The sequence below is a fragment of the Leopardus geoffroyi genome, chromosome C1, assembly GCF_018350155.1.
Source record: "Leopardus geoffroyi isolate Oge1 chromosome C1, O.geoffroyi_Oge1_pat1.0, whole genome shotgun sequence".
Classification (NCBI taxonomy): Eukaryota; Metazoa; Chordata; class Mammalia; order Carnivora; family Felidae; genus Leopardus; species Leopardus geoffroyi.
The window spans coordinates 49,992,751-50,012,475 of NC_059328.1; the positions used below are offsets into that span (position 1 = coordinate 49,992,751).

At 40.9% G+C, this 19,725-nt stretch overlaps 1 protein-coding gene and 1 long non-coding RNA gene across 13 annotated transcripts in view; one reads left to right on the forward strand and one right to left on the reverse strand.

Moving 5' to 3' along the window:
* Positions 1-19,725, forward strand: part of NFIA (nuclear factor I A) — a 377,934-nt gene that overhangs the window by 881 nt on the left and 357,328 nt on the right. For 8 of the 12 annotated variants that reach the window (XM_045477606.1, XM_045477609.1, XM_045477607.1 and 5 more), the window contains exons 1-2: positions 4,078-4,505; positions 9,967-10,498. In XM_045477606.1, the coding sequence (XP_045333562.1) occupies positions 4,479-4,505; positions 9,967-10,498 (559 nt within the window). In that variant the 5' untranslated portion in view covers positions 4,078-4,478. Of the gene's footprint in view, positions 1-4,077; positions 4,506-9,966; positions 10,499-19,725 lie in introns of those variants that run through there. The other 4 variants (XM_045477608.1, XM_045477613.1, XM_045477616.1 and 1 more) reach the window with 2 other exon arrangements.
* On the reverse strand, positions 2,070-3,969 carry LOC123597985. The gene is made up of 3 exons (XR_006712343.1): positions 3,743-3,969; positions 3,531-3,581; positions 2,070-2,311 (listed from the first exon to the last, which is right to left on the reverse strand). It is a non-coding gene; the product is annotated as an uncharacterized LOC123597985 (long non-coding RNA).

Genomic DNA, 19,725 nt, shown 5'->3' on the forward strand with positions numbered 1-19,725 from the left:
AAATACTAACTTTGCATTAATAATTATTTTTAAATTCAGGGAAGTTGTTAACTGTTGTGAAGGGGGAGGTTCAGCTTTTAAAAAATGTGTAGCTTAGAAACTTGAACTACAGGACTGTATTGAGCTTTGGAAAGTAGTGTACTGAATACTCAGCATTACAACACTTCTCTGTCTGGTTATCTGAGAAGCTTTGGCTTTTCAAATACTTTGAAGGAATAGGCAAGTCTCTCTTCTTGAACTGGAAACAACAGTTTTAAGGGGGGGAGAGGATGTGTCACAGGTGGACTGACAGCTGTTTTATACATTTGAAAGGAAGAGGGGGAGAAGGACTGTTTCTTTCTCCACTTTTCTTGAATTCTGCTATTTAAATATATGGTCAGTGGCAAATAGGCTATTAGAACTAGCCAAGTTCACATTTGTTCTTGTTACCACAACAACCCCTGTGGAGGGTGTGTGTGGAAGATTGCTGACTTGCTAACTCTTCGTTGGAGTCTGGCCTCTTGGACAAGTCTTTGATACCAATCCAGTGGAAACCAACTGCAGTAACTTGCAGCTTGTCTTGGAGGCAGTAACTGGCAGCCTCTGACTAAAATACATCCATCTCTTCCTTCCCACTGAGCATTGTAGACACCTAATTCTGTTGGGAAATGAATGGAAAATAGTATGGGCTCTTTCCCATCTTTGGATTAAATTCCCATCGAGCTATTTCCCAAGGCTTTAGGCCTTCTAATCAAATCTGGTTTGGAAACCTGACGTTAAAATCCACTTGGATGCTCAGTTCACTGACATTATCCAATTTAGTATTATACGCATCTAAGAAAAATCTGCATGCAAGTGACCAGTGGGTCGAAAAACTAGAGAAGAAAAATATTGGAAAATGCTAGTGATAAAGTTGGTCTTGATAAGAACTACAGAGTTAATGGCAGTGTCACTTATGTACCCCAATTTTATCTTCACTGCTTTGGGCATTAAAATCTAAATCATATTAATAAGATCTTCCTATCAAGTAACCTCCGAAATGAGAGGTATTTGAGATGTACATATAAGTGAAACCTTATTGACGTAATTTATATATCTAAGAGGATTTCACTAAAGCTGGCAAGGTAACATTTCTGCAAATAAAACACAGTAAATGCAAGGCTGGGCTCTGTGCCAGGAAGAATATGGATAGCAGAGAGCATGACAGGAGCCTCCTTTGCGCAAAGACAATCCCATTTCAAGGCAGCCTCCTAGCACTTGCAAAATAAATGATTGGAGCGGTTATTTCCAATAAGGGGTTTATCCTTCCTAACAATGGGTCATTTATATGATTGCAGTAAACTAGTTTTTGTACTTCACCTGTTTCCTACACTGTTTTCTCTACTATCCTTTCTTTCTTCTCTCCCCCCTCCATCCCTGCTCTCTCTCCAGTGTCGTAGTATCTTTGTGAACTCTGGACAAGGATTTACTTTTGCAACTTGGGAAGAGGGGAGAGAGTTGGAAATGTTTTTTACCCCCAGACTGCCCTTTGAGGAACATCTGTTTCTTTGTGTGTGTGTTTAAATTTATGCCTGTTGGAGAGAAAGTTACCAGAAGCCTTTCTGTAACTGTAACTCTTCTACTGTATTTTTCTCAGTCTTGTTTCCAAAGGCTGTAGTTGGAACTGTGCTTTGTAGTGTTTCCCCGCCTCCCCCCCCCCCCCCCCATCCCGCGGGGGAGGGAGCGGGAGCTGGCGGAGATAGGAGAGAAAGCAGGAGCGGATGTGAAGGGCTTTGGTGCTGAACTTGGATCCAGCCCTTGCCTAGAGGGCGCAAACAATCGTCCCATATCCAAAAGTCTTACGAAGGGCGCCAAAAGTTACTTAAGATAATATTGCTAACCGCAGAAAGCTGGAAATCGCGGGCACATTCACTGCTGCAACAAAAGAAGTTTTTAAACTAGAAATATCAGCATTAAATTACTTTTCCCTATTTTTAAAAACCAGGGCGATGTGCCAGTCCTTTTTTTTTTTTTTTTTTTTTAAATCCTTTTCTTTTTCTTGAGATTCAGTTAAAACTAAGAATCTTTCTGGTTTTGGAAAGAGGCAGATGTGAAGTATATCTTTTAATACACCAAAAGAAAGATTTTAATCTGCTCTGGAAGAGAGCTTCCCAAGAGTACACACGGAACAATAACTTCTCACTGTGCCTCAGTTACATGTTGGGACCGTCAGCCAGAAACTTCTATCGAGGAAACTTGGAGCGAGTTGAAGTTATAGATCCCAGCAAAGGGTTCCGTGGCCAGGAAGGTTGTCTCTGTAACTCGGCTTAGCTTTTAGGACATTTCTCTTCTCCTGAAATCCAAGAGGAACCAAGGAAAAGCAGTTGTTTAATTGGGGGAAAATGGGACTCTCTCATTAAAGATTTAAGTCATTATTTTCCCTCACCCCTTAATAAATAATTTGACAGATTTTCAAGGATATTTAGGAGCAGGGTGTGTGAAAATGATCTGAAGCATTCAGAAATTATTTTAGCAATAAAGTAATCGGAGAACAAGCATAAAATAATTTTAGACAGATGCAGAATATTTTAGAGGATTATATTTTGTTTTCTCCAGTAGCATGTTTCTTGCCCCTAACTTTAAAAAAAGGGGGGGGGGCGTGGAGGTGGGTGGTGTAGTCTGAATGAGCGTGGCCTTAGCACATCACTTCATCCCCACCTGCAGAGTGGGGGTTCCTACAGGACGGTCCTCTTTTCCGAGGCTCTCTCGCTATTTAACCTCTACCAAGGTGCAGATTCCTCTGTCTGTGTGCCAGTGTCTTTCAACCTGATCTTTCCTTTTGGAATTTTGAGAAGGATTCGCAAATGCAGCAGGCTGCAAAGTAGAGTTAGGAAGAGGAGGAGGAAGAGATGGGATGGGGGGCAGGAGGAAGAAGGTATTTTTTTTCTTTTTTCTTTTTTTTTTTCCATGAGGGAGGAAAGCCTGGAGAGAAAATATGAGGTTAAAAAAACTGGAAAAGCAGGCTTATTGGCAACTTGCCAAACCCTAAAAACCACCCCCCTTTTCTGCCAAAACAATACTTTAGCAAACCTAGAATAATTGCAGGAAGCTCTTTTCCATTTTAAGAACGATTACCTGGGGGAGGGAAAAAGAGGGGATTCTTAAAAGGCACCCTTCCAGAGGTGTCCCAGGAACAGGAACGGTAATGATAGCCTGTGTCCAGTTCTGGGCACGCGTTTGTGGACCAGAATATCTCCCTTCCCTTAGGGGACATCCCTTTCCTTTTTTTTTTTTTTTTTTTCCTCCTAAAGAGAAAAAGATGTCACAGCTAAACCACTGTTGTTTCTGAACGTGATAGAACTTTTTCTATGGCGTCTGTGTTCAGACCCACCAGTTTCACAGTCCTGGGAGGGAGAACGCTCATTAATCTCCGCCTCTTTTTCTCCAGACAGCCCCCCCCCACCCCCCAAATCCGGTGACTCTTCTGTGTGAAATTATTCCCCACCACCCCCGCTTCTGAATGCCACAGGACTGAAGCTGCACAAAGTTTGCAGGATTTTGTGCATAATTACCTCTGCCGACGATCTATTCCCACAGAAAGCTTCGTTGGAGAGATTACAATGCTTTGAGCCGTACCGCATTTCAGAGGGGAAAAAAAAAAGTTACCTAGGAGGTCTGATTTTTTAAAAAATTTGCATACATGCAAATTTGCCCCCCCCCCCCCCCCCGGCCATCTCCTCGGTTCTCTACGTGCCCACACAGTGAACCGGGAGCGCAGGGCAACCTGGCAAAGTTGTCCAAGTCCTCCACCGAGGTCCGCGAAGGTCTGCGGCGGGGCTTGGGGGATGGGGATGAGGAAAAGTAGTTTTGTTTGCTTAAGCACATCCTGTGGCAGCCTATAGCTGCCCGGGAGTACAGACTGTAACTGCTCCTCACTGCGTTACCCAGTAATGCGCTGAGCGGGGAAGCGGGGGCGGGGGGGGGCAGAGGGAGCGAGAGAGCCTGCGAGCGAGGGAGCGAGAGAGGGAGCGAGCGAGCGAGCGCGAGCGGCCGCGGAGGCTCGGGACCCGGCTGGCCGCGCGGCGCCGCAGCCGCCCCCTCCCCCACGCCCCCCCCCCCCCAGGCGGCGGCGCGAGCGGGCGGCGGCTGTGCGGTGCGGTGCAGAGCGGAGGCGGAGGCGGGCGCGCGGGCAGCTCGCGGGCACCCGGCCGGGCGGGCGCGGGAGCGGGAAAGGGTGCGCTATGCCTTTAACGCCCGCGTACAGTAGACATGTATAGTGGAGTGTAGGGAAACTCTAGGCGGGGTTAAAGTTCAGCTCATGGAGCGGCAATCGCGCTGGCTGGCTGGCTGCAGTTGAGCCGAGTTGGAAATGTGAACGCAAGAAGCAGGCTTGATTTTTTTTCTCCCCCCTTCTCTCTCTCTCTCTTCCTCTCTCCCTCTTTCTCCTTTCTCACCCGCACTCACGCACACCTCCAAACCGCACACCCAGACGCACACGCACACCCCACCGCCCGGCAGTTATGTATTCTCCGCTCTGTCTCACCCAGGTAAGCAGCTGTTTGGATGCGGCGGGATGGGGGGCGGGGGGCCGGGGTTGCGGGGGCAGACCTGGGGCTGGGCACGGGGTGCCGGGGACCGTCGCGCCGGCCGGGCCCGGGGAATGTGTGTTGGTGTGTGCCCGTGTCTGCGCGTGTTTCTGTGTGTATGTGCGCGTGTGCTCGTGGGGGGGGGGGGGGAGAAATACAGCTTTAAGAAAGTAACTTTGTTTCCATGCGGGTGCATTCCTCTTGCACGGCCATTTGTGTGGGCACATGGCTAATGGCGCCCTCTTATTAATGCGTTAATTAATATCGGGGCGATTGACTGCGGAACGGCGGTGTTTTCGGACGCCCCGCACGTGTTTCGGCGGGGTTGCAGCCCATGACACGCTGAAATCTGGACTCAGCGTTTCTGCAGCCGGCAGGCCGGTTTCTGTAGTTCCGCGGCGCCCGGGGAGGGGGCCGCCGACGGAGCCCACCGCACGCCCCGCACGCTCGGGGCAACCGAAACCCCCGGGTGCGGGAGAACTCGCGCCTCTGCGCCCACGGCCCGCGCGCGGAGCCCGCGCCGCGGCAGCCTCCCCAAACTCTTACTTTTGTTTATTGTTTGTCAGCCTTTGGGGTCCGGCCGCGGGAGGGACGCGGGCCGGCGTCCCGGGCCCCGGCCGGGACAGCGCCCCTCGGACGCGGGCGGGCGGGCGGGCGGCGGCGAGCCGGCCCCTGAGCTCGGCAGAGCGGGGCTGCGTGGACGCGCGTCCCCCAGCGCCGGCCGGGTGGAGCCTGCGTCCTCGCAGCTCGGCTCCCGCTCGCTTTCCCGAGTGAAAGTTTCGGTGCCGGGACGAGCCCACGCTGCGCAGGGCGGCGAGCGGCGGAGGCCGCGGGGCCGCGCGGGCCGGGGAGCGCCGGGCGGAGTTGGGCTCTGGGCCGCGAGCCCGAGCAGCAACCCGGGCCGGACGCGGCTCCCCCAACCCCCCCCCCCCCCCCGCCGCCTCCCGCCACCGCGCGACTCGGGCAGCTCCGCGCGCAGGACGGGGGCAACTTTTCCCCTCCGACTCTGCTGACTCTACTCGGAGCGTGGGTCTCTCTCGCCCCCCGCCCCTCCTTCCCATGCCCTCCCTTTTCATCCCTCTCTTGTCTGCACCACCCCTAGGCAAAATATTGCTATTTCACGGCTCCAAATCTGGACCCTTTTGAATATATTATTTATTTTCTTTGAGTAAAAGGCATGAAGTCAAAGTGATTTTGCGCTAAAAACATTTTTTTTTTTTTTTTTTTTGGAAAAAAAAGTGTGAGCTTTCATACTGTTTTGGTACATTGCAATCTGACCATTAATCACCTACGTGAAGTTGTATGCTTCATATAAAATGTTTATTTACCACTCCCTTAAAAAACCTGCTACCACTTATCGCTTTCATTTAGCAGGAGATAACGGTTTAACCGGAATACTTGATGAAAGGCTAAAAAAGTGCCAATAATTTTTTTCTTTTCCTTTCTAGATTCTGGATTTATTTTTCATATGACATCCTTTCTTATTCCAATATCGAACAGTAATCATACCGGCTATTTGATCTCGGAAGACTCTTAAAAATGCATCTTTTATGTTGAAATGGTCTGTTTGGGATTTAGGCCTAGCCTTAGTAATGGGTAGCAGTTGCTTGTAGTTATTGTAAAAGTTTTTTTATTTTTCCCTAGCAAACTTCCAAAGTTCCTATTTTGGGAACTGGTGGAATTAGGAAGGAAACTTTTCCAACCACTTCTGGCAAGGTTCACAATTGCATATGGATAAGATGCAAAGTGTCAGAGAATTTGAGTGAGTTATGACTTCAGTGAAAACGCTGAGTACGAAGCCTCAAGTTCTTGCTGGCCAAAGTTTGCCACCCAGAGAATGTGTAGACAATACCAGGGTGCTGCAAGAGTGGGGAATGACCTGAGCAGACCCATGAGCCTCTTCTCAAGTGAGCTCTCGAAAGATACATTTATATTTGGGGTTGGTGCATATGTGAGAATACCTGTGTCTCTGTGTAGGCCCAGGGCAGAGTCAGGTATTTGACAAAGCTGGATTCTCTTGGCTCATGAGCTATTATCACATTAAGAAAGTTTTGTTTTGTTTTGCTTTGTTTTTTAAACATATTTGGCAGTGTGATTGATACATTCACTAGGCCTTCTTCTGGAAACACCGCTAAAGGAAACACTTAGTGTAACACTTTGTGAAGCAAAGGTACACTAAATAGTGAATGAGAGCCATAGATTTTGAGGTCTTCTTTAAAAAATCGATTTACAGTTTTATTCAACTTGCTGGAACACCTACAAAGCTCTAGAGCCAGTTTTAGAAAGACAAACTTAGGTAGTTTATTGGTCATTAAAGAAAAGTCCAGTCAGCACAGTGATAAAAGTACTCTAAATGAAAGAATGAACTCCATGTATGTGTGTGCAATTTTTAAAACTTTATCAAGAAAATGTCAGACATCTTATTTTAAACCATACAAGCATATCGTAACCATCCTTTACCTGGCCATAGAATGATATAACCCAGTAGAAATTTATAGGTGAACCTTTAAAAAGTAGTTCCAGAAATATCAGCGCTCAGTGGTTCTTAAACTTGGCTTACTTACAAACAGATCAACGTTTAAGATGCTGATTCAAAGTCATACCGCTTTTGAAACAGGTTTTCAGGTTTGTTTTCATTGGTGGCCTCTAACTTTCTCACTGAGTACATATGTACAATATTCTTTATTTTCTCTTGACTATTTTGGAATGTTACATAGCGTATGGCAGTATGTGCAGCAACATGATTTATAAGGGCATACTTTTTTTTCAAAATTAATTTATGCTGTGCCTCGACATTACCTACAAGTTGACGATATTCTTTACTTTCGATGATCTAGAATATTTCTGATCGTGAGGTGAGAAAGATAACTAGCACTTTAATGGTACGTGGGAGTAAAGTTATACAAAATATTGTGGACTTTTATTGGCACATTCTTGAAACCTTTGGGGAGTAATAAGTCGTAAATACTTTTGATGCAAAATTGGGGACTTAGATTATTCTTAATGATTAGTTGACATAGTTGGCCTCGTTTAAGGGTTTTTATGATGAGATAGATAGGCATTTGGTTGGCAGGTAAGCAAAATCCTTTTGAACACGAATGAACGCAGCTCACAGTTCTGTGAGAAGCTTACTAGTAGGAGTCTCTTCCAACATTTAAATGCCATATCAGAATGCTTTTTTAAAAAATGTTTATTGTCATTAATAAACCTTTTGAGTGAGATAACATTTTAACATAAATGTGGATTGTTTGGAGTCTAGTTATGCTTTGCTTTATAAAATGGGGCTGAGATTTCAAAATGAAATCCTCCCTTTGGTGAAAGCTCACTTTGTAGTTAGGGCAGACTCCAGGAGTTCTTTGCAGGATACCACAGAGCCTTGGTCCCTAGCATGTCCTGTGTATGTAAGAAAATCAGCCAATGTGAAGGACTGTTCCAAACCCCAGTTTTATGTATTTTAGAGCATTTCAAGGATGAGCTCAGAATTTAGTAATGTCTAAATGCTTTGCAGTTTGGTGTATACCTTATAAACCGTGACCTGAAAAATGCTCCCCCACCCCATTTCTGCCTTTTAAAGTATGGCAGTGAGAAAGATTCTCAGACATCAGAAATTAAAAAATGTTTATGGATAAAGGGTAATATAATTCTTGTATTTTTCTCTGTTTCCTCTCCACTTAAAGAATGCACATATGTTATAAAAGCTGACTTCTCTTTTGGATTTTTATTGAATAAAAGCAGTTTTCAAAGCTAAACTTGAAATGCAGAGCCTAGAATTGGTTCATAGAAGAAAAAGATAAATGTCAATTAGTGAAATGATTTATTATGTATTACATTATTATGTACTTGCTTTAAAAATAGTCGTCTAGTGTTTACATGATAGATTATAATTTATAATGTTTTAACAGTCTTGGAAAATTGGAAAAATATTTTTCCAATTTTAACCTCTCCATTTACATTTGAACATTTACAAAATTAATAATTTATAGTAATAATATTTTGGACATTACAGTTACTTGTGCCTCCAAAGTATATATTTAGATGGATATTACAAACTGAAAAAGAATGCATTTTATAATATTTGTCTGTTCTACACCCTTCTTTAAAAAGTCATCAAATATCTCTTTGGTTTTCTTATCCTCATTCATTTGAAAGTAAATAATTTATCTTTTGGGGGTTTGTGCGGTGGAGAGAAGTTATGTAAGATCAGTGTGGGTTGGTTAATCAAAAGTTAGATGTACTCAGAAAGCTTTGTGGAGGTTACTGTTTAATTTTTCTTTAATTTTGTATTTATATTTCCTAAGAAAACATCAAGTAAAAGAATCAGACATTTTCATAGGACAGTAAGAAAAATGTGAACATCTTAAATTGAATTTTATTTTCAAATTACTTGCATCTTAAGAGGCAACCGTGGAGGGTTTTCCTGGAGTCTCGTAAACATTAAATGTACCAGCTTCTCTATTTCCTTGTGAGAAAAAGCCTGAAATATTATTTTCAAAAATTAAATAACAGTTCTCTTTTTTTAGGGACGATTATTCCTGAAGGCATTTCACGAAATTAACTGTATTTAGTTGCAACCCTGTTGTCACAATGACGCATTCTATTTACTATTTGGCATGTACGCTTTTCTTTGTTTTTCTCCCCCCTTTTCTTCCTTTTTGTTTCATTCCCACAGTATCAGCAAGTATGTCTTGGAAATAGATCTTTTATTTCAGCCTGAAGAATATCAAATTCATCTCTTCTTTTGTAGACGCCAAATTTTTCTAAGTTTTTGACTAAAAAAATCATACGCAACTGTAATACTTAAGAAGGAATTAAGATGTTACCAAAATGACTGAGAAACAGATTAGAGTCTACAGGCAATATTTTTAGAGGGAAAGTCTTTGTTTTCATTGATCGTGGAGATGATTTTTTGCTCCTAGACTTCCATAAACATTGACTGGCATCTAAATGTTTAGGATTTGCCAATCTGGCGGCCGAGCCCTGGCTGTGCTACAAGTAGTGAGGTCAAGGCTGGAGCAAAATTAGATATGCCTTTCTTGAAATAGGGTTAAGATTATATATCGTTATAAGCATTTGAATAAACTTCACTTACTATCTAAAGGATTTGGGACCTAAGCCTGGCAGTAGAACCTGGTGCACTTTGGTGAACATATCAAAACATCTTAAGATTTTTAGCAATTTTTTTTTGCCGAGATTGTGAGAAATGATACTGATAGTTTTCTTTTTTCCCTCCCCTCAGACTCCCTATAGGCATCCTCTGTATAATTTTGGTAAGGTAATGCTTGAGTCGACTTTCAAGTGAAATAAGCATGTTTTTTTTTGTTGTTGTGTTTTGTTTGTTTTTTTTTTAAATGACTATCTGAAGAAAAGTTGTTTCCTTTTGTCTCCATTGTAGTTATATTTTTGTTTTTGTTCATCTCTCTAGGATGAGTTTCATCCTTTCATTGAAGCACTTCTGCCCCACGTCCGAGCCTTCGCCTACACATGGTTCAACCTGCAGGCCCGAAAGCGAAAATACTTCAAAAAACATGAAAAGCGTATGTCAAAAGAAGAAGAGAGAGCCGTGAAGGATGAGTTGCTAAGTGAAAAACCAGAGGTCAAGCAGAAGTGGGCATCTCGACTTCTGGCCAAGTTACGGAAAGATATCCGCCCCGAGTACCGAGAGGATTTTGTTCTTACAGTTACAGGGAAAAAGCCTCCATGTTGTGTTCTTTCCAACCCAGACCAGAAAGGCAAGATGCGAAGAATTGACTGCCTTCGCCAGGCAGATAAAGTCTGGAGGTTGGACCTCGTTATGGTGATTTTATTTAAAGGTATTCCGCTCGAAAGTACTGATGGTGAGCGCCTTGTAAAGTCCCCACAGTGCTCGAATCCAGGGCTCTGTGTGCAGCCCCATCACATAGGGGTTTCTGTTAAGGAACTCGATTTATATTTGGCATACTTTGTGCATGCAGCAGGTAAGTGCAATGGTGAGACGTTGTTCTGCTTTCTCGTGTGTTTCTTTTCTGCTGACCTCTGTATATGCCGGGCCATTCCGGCCCCCTCCAAGTGGCAGGCCACATGCGTAGAGACAGGTGTGGTTGCAAAGGTGAACCAAAGTCAAAATAGCCAGAAGCCCCGGTGTCTGAGGGGACATCTTCACTCAGGTGGAAGAGCGTAGCTTTGAGAGGATTCTCCCCAAGTTCAGTTCTCTTGGCGAGTAGTGTTATCAGAGGTGTTGGTAGTTCTGTGATATGTTTAAACCACGTTTTTTGATGATGGGCGAGAGAAGCCTCATAACGCCTTTCTCATAAAGGGGGTATTTTGAATGGCAGGTGATCTAGTGGAAAAGCACTGAGTTTGGTGGTGAGGCAGTATTTTTAGTTGCTTATCTTCTGGGAGTGTTTTTAACCTACTGGGGCCTCTTGGACCCCATGCTTATTAAGAAGATGTGGTAAAATTACTGTCAAATTGCTGATCATTTATGAAGGAGAAAGAATCACATTAATACGCAAACTTTAGTAGCTTTGTACTTAGGAATTCGCATTGTTGTCTAAGATAGCTGAAGGAAAAACAAACCAACTCTTTACGCAATTGATGGTAAGGTTAATCTTAAAAGTAACCAACCTGGGTAGTGCATGAATGCGCTGAGAAATTGATATTGATCATTGATGGAGTGAGTTGCTTTGATTGGTGATAAAATTCTTTATTGTTTCAAGGCTGTTTTCGAGGCATGTTTTACCTGTGTATGTTATACCATTCTAGAGTAGCATTCAGGATAAAACTACTGAGGGCTGACTAAAAGAATGCATTTTTACTTTGTTTCTTTTGCCTCGTTTTAGACAAAAGGTTCATTGTGTTATGTGAAAGCTCAGGTCTTGTGTAACTTGTTGACTTTTTATATGTACATATCGGTCTTGCTGGATTTTACCTTCATGGCAGTTACTTGAGCCAGATGAAAGAAAGAAGGTTGTGGAATCCTACCAGTAGGCTCTTTTGGGGTTCATATATTCATGTTTTTCTCCCCACAAAGAAGAGAGGTGTTACCTGTAAGATCAACACTGTACTGTTTTGCAGAATGTTTTTAATTCTAAAAATGCGAGCTATTTTTTAAAGTCAGCTGATAGCCTATTCTCTATTATTTTCCTCAATATATGTTTTAGAAAGAGAACTTTTGTTACCCATCTGTCCTTACATAAGAAACTGGAGAAATTAACTTTGCAAGCATGTCACATTATCATTTGCATTCTGTTGGCAGGGGATAGATGAGTATTTTAGAGGATGTGATCTGTAAGTGTTTCAAATATTTGGGTTTGGGAGAATGTGTACTTAATTGTAAGAAGCGCCTGTTGCTTTAGCCAGTTCTGGGTAGTGAAAATGAAAAGGCAGCACCTCTCCAATGACCTCTAGACAGGAACAAGTATCCTTTTCTTAATCCCCCTTTCACCCTATTGTTACTTTGTTCTCTCTATTGAAAAAGCAGAGTTAAATTTTTAAGAAATTTATTTGCGTACATAAGTGGAGATTCTGACAGGGAAAGGCAAGGTGCGGAAAAAAAAAAGGATGGGTGCTACAGGTGCTTTCAGGGAGCACCCTTTAAGATGTTGGGGTTAATCTTTTTGATATTTAGAAAAGTCAATCATTTATAAACTGTCGCCAGTGCTTTAATTGGCCAGCATAGAGAAACGAGGGTACCAACAGGTGACACACACCGTGGCTTGCGCTTCCTTACCAGGTACGTCGAGGTGAAGTACCGGTGACCTCTGTCGGGGTGAGAAGAATCGTTCTCAGTGTAAGATACAAACGTTTCCCTTAGATTGAAAGAGCCGCAGGCTCTCCGGTGATTGCCATTACATGTGTTCTCCTTCGTTGTTGACCGTTTGTTCCTGTGCCGTTGCTGCAAATCCTTGAGCTCACACGGTGGCTGGTTGTCTCAATACCTGAAGGATTATGTGGGTAACGTGACAGGTAGAAGGTTGCTTAGGAGAGTTAGCATCCCTATTGCTTATGAAAGATTTATTGACAGCAACGTGGATCAGACTACCTCTCGGTTTGGTTTTCCTGACGTATCCCAGAATCCCCTGTTAGGCCTGAATGGCAGCCAAGTGTTAGGCCATTGGCTTTCACGGAGCGCAGTAATGGCTGCTTCTCTGTGCACGCAACAGGACGGCTGCAGAAGAAAATATTAAGGGCCTTTTGTCTGACAATAGTTCAAATTTGATTTAAGAGATTTAGAGACCTGTTATTTGTGGACGGGAAGCTAGTTGCCAATACAAATACGAGGTAGATCGGTCAACTTACATACAACTGATTTGACAAGCATCTGTTATAATACTGAAGATTTGTAAACACTAAACAATGTTTTTACCTCCTTAAAAGTTTTGAGAACTTGCCAGTATTGGCAGGAGGCAGAGACTCTGAAACGTGCTTCAAGAAACATGCCAAAACCATTGTGGCCTTTTCACCTTTAGTAAATTTTTTTTCCCACTCTCTTAAAATGTTGGATTTTTTTTTCTTCCAAAATGCCATTTCCCCCACTACATAGCTCCCAAAATAAGATTTTTTTCCCTTTTAAAAACTTGTACAATAATTATTGCTTCAAGCCTCAGCCTTATCATTGGTACGAAGTTGAAATCTTAGAACACCCAGTATAAATACTGGAAGCTAGTGCAGAATCAATCATTCTTTAAAAGTGGAGGTGATTTCTCCTAAGACTGATTGAGATGCTAAAATACAATACATAAACCACCTTCCAACTTTTTTCCCCTCTAAATCCAGTGGTGTGAGAACTGTCTGAATTTTGTGGCTGATAAACAGTAACAAGGGTAATGAAATTGGAGTGATTCCATAAGCCTGAGAATTTCATCTCGTTAAAAGTATAAAAGAGTAAAACCATTTTATGCCCTTAATTTGGTCTTTATTTGAGTTGTCCTTCCGTATGTATCGTATGACAACTTGGAGATATTATGGAATTGTGGCAAATGGCTTTCTTTGTGGGCGTGTAACAGTAAAGCTAATTTATGACCAGTCTTTACCAGATGATCTGAATCAGAATCTACACTATACCCGGCACGTGGCAAGGTCACAATTTAAGTTGTTAAGGTCATAACCTTAGCCACCAGGCATTTGACCTTTTAGATAAAGTTAACCTTTGTTCATTAGTAGGCACTCAACCGAGAACTTTCTGGAGAGTTTTTTTTTTTTTTTTTTTTTTTTTTTTTAACTGCGTCTGTATAACTTCTGGTAATGTAATCAGATTCTAGAAAGATTCTCAGTTGAGTTCGGTAAATTTTGTTGGGAGGTTCGACTTTTTAAGGACTCCTCTCTTAGAGGTGAGTTGCTGTATCTAAACTATAGAATGATAGTGTCACAATTTATTTTTGATAGCTATTACCTGCTGTGAGGTGGAATGAAAGCTCTGAGGCAGCCGTGTGGAGACATTTAAAAAGTAAAATTAAATAAATAGAATTATATTTAAATCAACTGAGTAAGGCCTTTGCTAATTTTCGAGCGGCATAAGGCCCAAAGCTAAATTGCAATAAGCATCTTCACTTTTTGCAGATGAGGAATTTCCTAAGACTGGAAGTATTTTTAGTGGCCTTAAAATTTGCTTTGAAAGACTAATAAATGACCGGAATTTGTCCGGTAGTTACTGTAATTGTTGATTAGCCGGTGACAGAGCGAATTGAATTTGTCCCAGTGTCCTAACACGAGTAGTGTTAGTTTTAAGGTAGAAGGTGACCAATTTTGCACAGTACTGTTTTAGCACAGCAGCTACTGGTTGCTTCCATGCTGGCCCTGCTGCTCCCTTTGCTTAGTTTTGCTTGGACCAGGAATAGTAACGGTCCTGTCACTCACTGAAAGAGCTGTTTGCGGTGTGTCGGAAGTCTGGTACCTGTTCTGTAAACCTGTACGGCCAGTATTACTGATGACCACATTACTTGCACCATATTGTTCATTTAATCATGCTGTTGTGAATGCTCCCTTTAAATTATTTACATTCGGCCAGTTTTATTCTGATGTGCCACGTATTATTCCATTTCAACAAAGGGAGAGATAGTCCCATTCAGGTGCATTTTAGTTTTATTTTGGCTTCATGATTGCCATTCCTTCATATAGTAATAGAGAAAGCCGTGATATGCAGATAGACCAGATGGTCATGTTGACAGATTGAGAATTCACTTCCTACTGCTTCAGAGCAGGTGTAAGATTGGGAGTGTCTGTGTATGAGCGTGTGTGTGCTTCGTGTGCATGTGTGTGCACATTCAGGCTGCACACAGAGTGCTCTTTAGAGCACTGCAAATGATTTCTTTTTTTAAAAAGCTGTTACTTTAAATACACTGTAACTATATGTGTAAGGTTAGCAGAGCATATAGAATAAGGATTGTAAACATTTTTAAGTGACTAATGTTAGATTGTTATAGTTTATAATTTTATGCTGAATTAGTTACTGTAATTTCTTAATTTTTAAGTGACTTAGTGCATTAGTTTGCATCAGTATTGCATATCTAAAATATGTTCAGTATATTTTGTTAGCAGGCATACATGCATATGTGTGTATTTATGTTCAAGTTTAGGACGACGCATTATGTAATTACGCTTTTTCAGTACCTCAGTAAACTCCTTAGTAGAAGGGTGTGCAGCTAGTTTCTGGGATTTAGAATAATAAGCTGTATTCAGAAAAAGAGGGAGTAAGACTAATATACAGTGACGTTTAAAATTAAAAGAGTAAGTACCACCCTGTCTCAAACTCTAACCGTAATCTTAAGCTAAACTCAAGGTAGATTTTGTGGCTGACTGATCCATTCCAAATTATTGGTATATGCACCGTTTTAGAAAATTTCATTTATTTTTTTGTCTTTTAATTCTTTAAAGGAAATAGCACCAACAGTCAACAAACTTGAGATAAATATGGCTTTTATGTCCTTCAATGTTTGCGTAACTTGAGGGTAGTAACAATATCCTTTGTCTAGAATGTAGTGAAAAAGATGGAAATTCAAAGGCAGAGAGGGTATAGGAATAGGGAGGAAAGGTTGTTCGGAGTAAACTTATGAACGGAGGTCAGCTCATTTATGGCTAAGAGGTTTGAATGTTGGTAAGAAATTTCCCAATGCTGCTGGCTTAGATTTGCCTTGTCGTCTTTTCCACCCAGTGATGAATAGCATTAATTTAAACCTATTTAGGGCTAGTGTGGGAGAAACCACAGCCTTTGTTGTGGTCACTGCTGTACACAGTAGGACTGGGTGTTTCACTTGGTTAAGGCCTCAAGCTGCTTCCACAGGATGCAGAATGGCCTGTCAGTTTTTAAAAACTTGCACAGAAGCAGCAACAGTTCTAATTGCTTGCAAATGTTAATATAGATTATTGAAAGCAATTCTGAGGTTAGAATAGAAGCAAAAACATGAAATACAGATTGAATTCACTGAAAATGTTAAACACCAGTTTATTACCATCTCAGCAGTAATTTCGCCACCTTTATTTAGAAGTTAAATCTTGTTTTTAAATGTATTATAAACTCTACATCCTTGCGAGGTGGGAGGTGTGGGGTAAGGGGAAGGAAGAAGTCAGGTGGAGGAGGAAGAGAATGAATGAACTGGCATGCTTTGTTAAGAAACACAAAACTGTGAATTTAATCGCAAATGGAGATGCTCTCAAAGTGTTTTGGTTTAAGTAGTGACTGTAAAAGGATCCCAAGCACCTAGGTATCAAGTGGAGAATTTTATAATCCGTCCCCCTGCGTGCGTGTTTTGGCACCATTTGTTTCAGACTCAGAGAGTGTTTGGGGCTTTCGGAGTTCCTATTCAAAATTTTAGAAAAGAAAACTTTTGCGAAAATTATTTTTATGTTTTGAAGGGTCCCGTAAGGGACACTGTGACATGCATAAACTTGGGAAAGGGACTGTTGAGATGTTTATGATTATTACCATCTTGCTTTTTAAAGTGATAACTTACAGTGTTATCAAAATTTTGGCTGTTGTTTAGGCAACTGTAAGATACAGATTATTGATCTAAACTTTAGAGTCCCTCTGAACTTAGCAGAATTGTCTAGCTGCTGCCAAGACAGAAACAACTTTTACCCTAGGTCTTTCCCAGAATATTAGCAAACAACGCTTCATGTGTCCTTACGATCATTTCACAGTGTAAAAGTATATTTTCTCTGATAACAGCACTAGCCCTCCTATGAATATTCTAGTTAAATAAACATGGCTTGTGAGGCAGAGAAAGAAGTCTGCAGTTGACAAATTGTGACAACCACGTGGAGAGGATATTTTTGCCGTTCCGTTTGCAAAAGCAACTAAATAAGACAAAATTAAGAGAAAAAAGTTCTCTTTTTCTTGATACGTACCTTGGCCTGTGTTGGTCTTCCTTAAAGCATAATATATTGCTAATCCCAAACCTAGAAATGATCAGGGCAATGATAATAGCTAGAGATTGAAGTAGAATAGCTTTAGTGTTCTTTGAGACCTTTAAACTTACTTCTCTTCATGTCTTTCACACGCTTTCCTAGTGGTAAATATTTTGGACCTAGATCAATTGAAAGTAAAGGACATGGGGGAAGAAAGGAAGGCAGGAAGGTGAACTTTTATTGAGTTGTCTGTTTTGTGGCAAGCATTATCCTGAGTTTTGCCATACATGGTAGTTTTCTTTTTTTTTTTTCTCTCTCTCTCTCTCTTCCTTTCTTATTCTTTTCTTAAAAAATTCATGGCAATATTGTAAATAAATATGCGTTCTTCATTTGTGCAGGCGAAAATAAAGTCTCAGAGTGTCCAAGTGACATGTGTATAGTAAGATTAAAACCGAGGCCTTCTGCTTCCAAACCCACTTCTCTTCCACTTACAGTTAAGATCCACTCTGTATCCCTCTCTCTTATCCTGTCGTGTGGGGGTTGGGTGTCATTTAAATGGTATCCCACACCTACCTTGAATCAGAGGGAAAGAAAAAAGTCAAAATCCAGACCCTTCCCATGGAGACGTTTTAACTGTGGAGTCCAGTTCTGAGGCACAGAATGAGTCCATACTTGGCTAAGAGAGGGAGAAAATGTTCTTATGCTTTTGTCAGTGTTGGGGTCCAAAGTCTGGAGTGACTTGTTCTTTCTTGTTTTTAGAATGTTGAAATTCAGTGAATACAAGCACTGTAACAGGTTTAAGATCCCCTCCCCCCCTTTTTCTAAGATAGATGAGTTGGTTCTAGGTGTTTTGGGAAGCCACCGAGAATTAAAGCAAGCATTAGTTTAAAAATCAGAACTGCATGTAATATTTTACAAGGTAAAATTTGTACATATTTTCTTATGTGCACAAAAGGTATATTTCTAACTTCTCTTCATGATTAGATAAAAAAATTTAAATTTACATTACTCTAAACAGATCCTTTGATTACGGCCTCGTGTATCATTATTTAAAAAAAAACAAAAATTGAGTTTTATTTGTTAAAATTGTTTTTTAATATTAAAGAGAATGAAAAAATGAAAAGAGGAACAAGGTTCATCTTAATGCCCTTAAATGACTGATTAATTGATGGATATATTTAATACCCTTATTTTCATATCTTTAAACTTAAGCAAGATTAATTCTTAATGACCTCAGTGTAAAAATTCAAAGCCCCATTCAACATGAATTTTCTAATTGTAAATAGAAAAAAAGACCAGTAATTATAATTTATACTACATTCATTATATGTCTATTAATTCTTCTAGGGTTTATTTAAAAAATAAGCTGCTGAGCTGAATTTATATTGAATGAAATAGAAATGTAGCTTTCTTTTTAAGTTGCTTTTTTTTAGAAATGCTAATAAATTAAAAGTTGGGTTGTTCGGAGTCACTGTCAGTTATGCCAGAAAGAGAAAACTGAAGTGTATGAGTAAAAGTATAAATTGGAAACAAGAGGATTGGAACAAAAAAATAGGATTCATACCCCATTGTCCCATACTGCATCCCTTTTGATGTCTCTGATGAGTGTTTATGGTGGTCCCAATAACCTCTGAGTTTCCAGACCAAATAGTTTTCAGAGCATATATATTCAGATAAATATTTTAATGGCTGTTTTCGTAGGTTAAAAATGTGAGGTGAAACAAAAGTAACAATAAGACGTATCTTTAAAAACGAATACAATTTCAAAATTTGTATGTATGTCTGTTTAGCATCTGCCATTGTCAGGCTGTTGTCTTTGTTGCTATGGTTTGGGTGATTTTATTTCCTTTTGTAATTTTGCCAGCCCATGATTGGATAGTGCAACATGTTCATGCTGTTGGGGAAGATGTATCTGTGGTGAGTTTTATAGCTTGATCTGAGTGGTAATTCTTGGTATGGAAAGCTATTTATTTGTCAGTGGATAATAGGAACTTGTGCTACTATATCAATTATTTAATTTTCAAAATTAGGGACCTATTATTTACTATGGGGAACTCAGAACTGTCTCTGCTGTTACGTGCCTGCCTCTTCCCCTATTGGAAGCATCTCGAATTCTGCGTATTTTAATCTTAAAGGGATTATTTAATTTTAAACTCCTACATGCAGTGAATATTCTACATGCAGGATCCCATCATTGTCACTTTCAAATATTCCATTGCCTTTCAAAGGAGCTGACATTACAAGTCCTTAGGTTGACAAATTCTCATCAACTTTTGTGAAAAATTTGGCTGCAGAAGGAGTAAAGTCAAAAGAGGGCCATAGACAGATGGATTTCAGTGTTTAGATGACATCAAGCCCTTCTCCGTGGCATTTTTAAACATTCCAAATGAGTGAGGAATGGAGATGCTTAAAGAGCTCACTATAGAATGAGTAATTAAGATACTATGTATCTGCATGTAAACCTTTGTAAGCATCCTATTCAACAGAGCTGTATGGGCTCAGACACCATGGCAGATTAGCAGTGAAAATCATAAATATCTTTTATGCTGAACACAATTTGTAAATAGTATTAGATATTAAAGATGTTGATGGAAACCAACATAGAGCTGAGAACATAATTTTAGCATTAAGTAATTGGGAGTTAAAGATGAGTGGGTTACAAACGTTTAAGGTCAAGCAAGGGTTCTGGATAAGAATTTGGCAAAAGTCGCTCGGTATCTTTGTGTGACCATAGCAAGATTTTCGCACGGACGCGTATTGTATGAAAAATTAGTAGGTTACTAACGTCTCTGATTCATTTAGTTGGCTTTTCCTCCCCTTCTTTTAAATGGTGGAGGTTCTCTTTTTGGAGAGGAGTTTC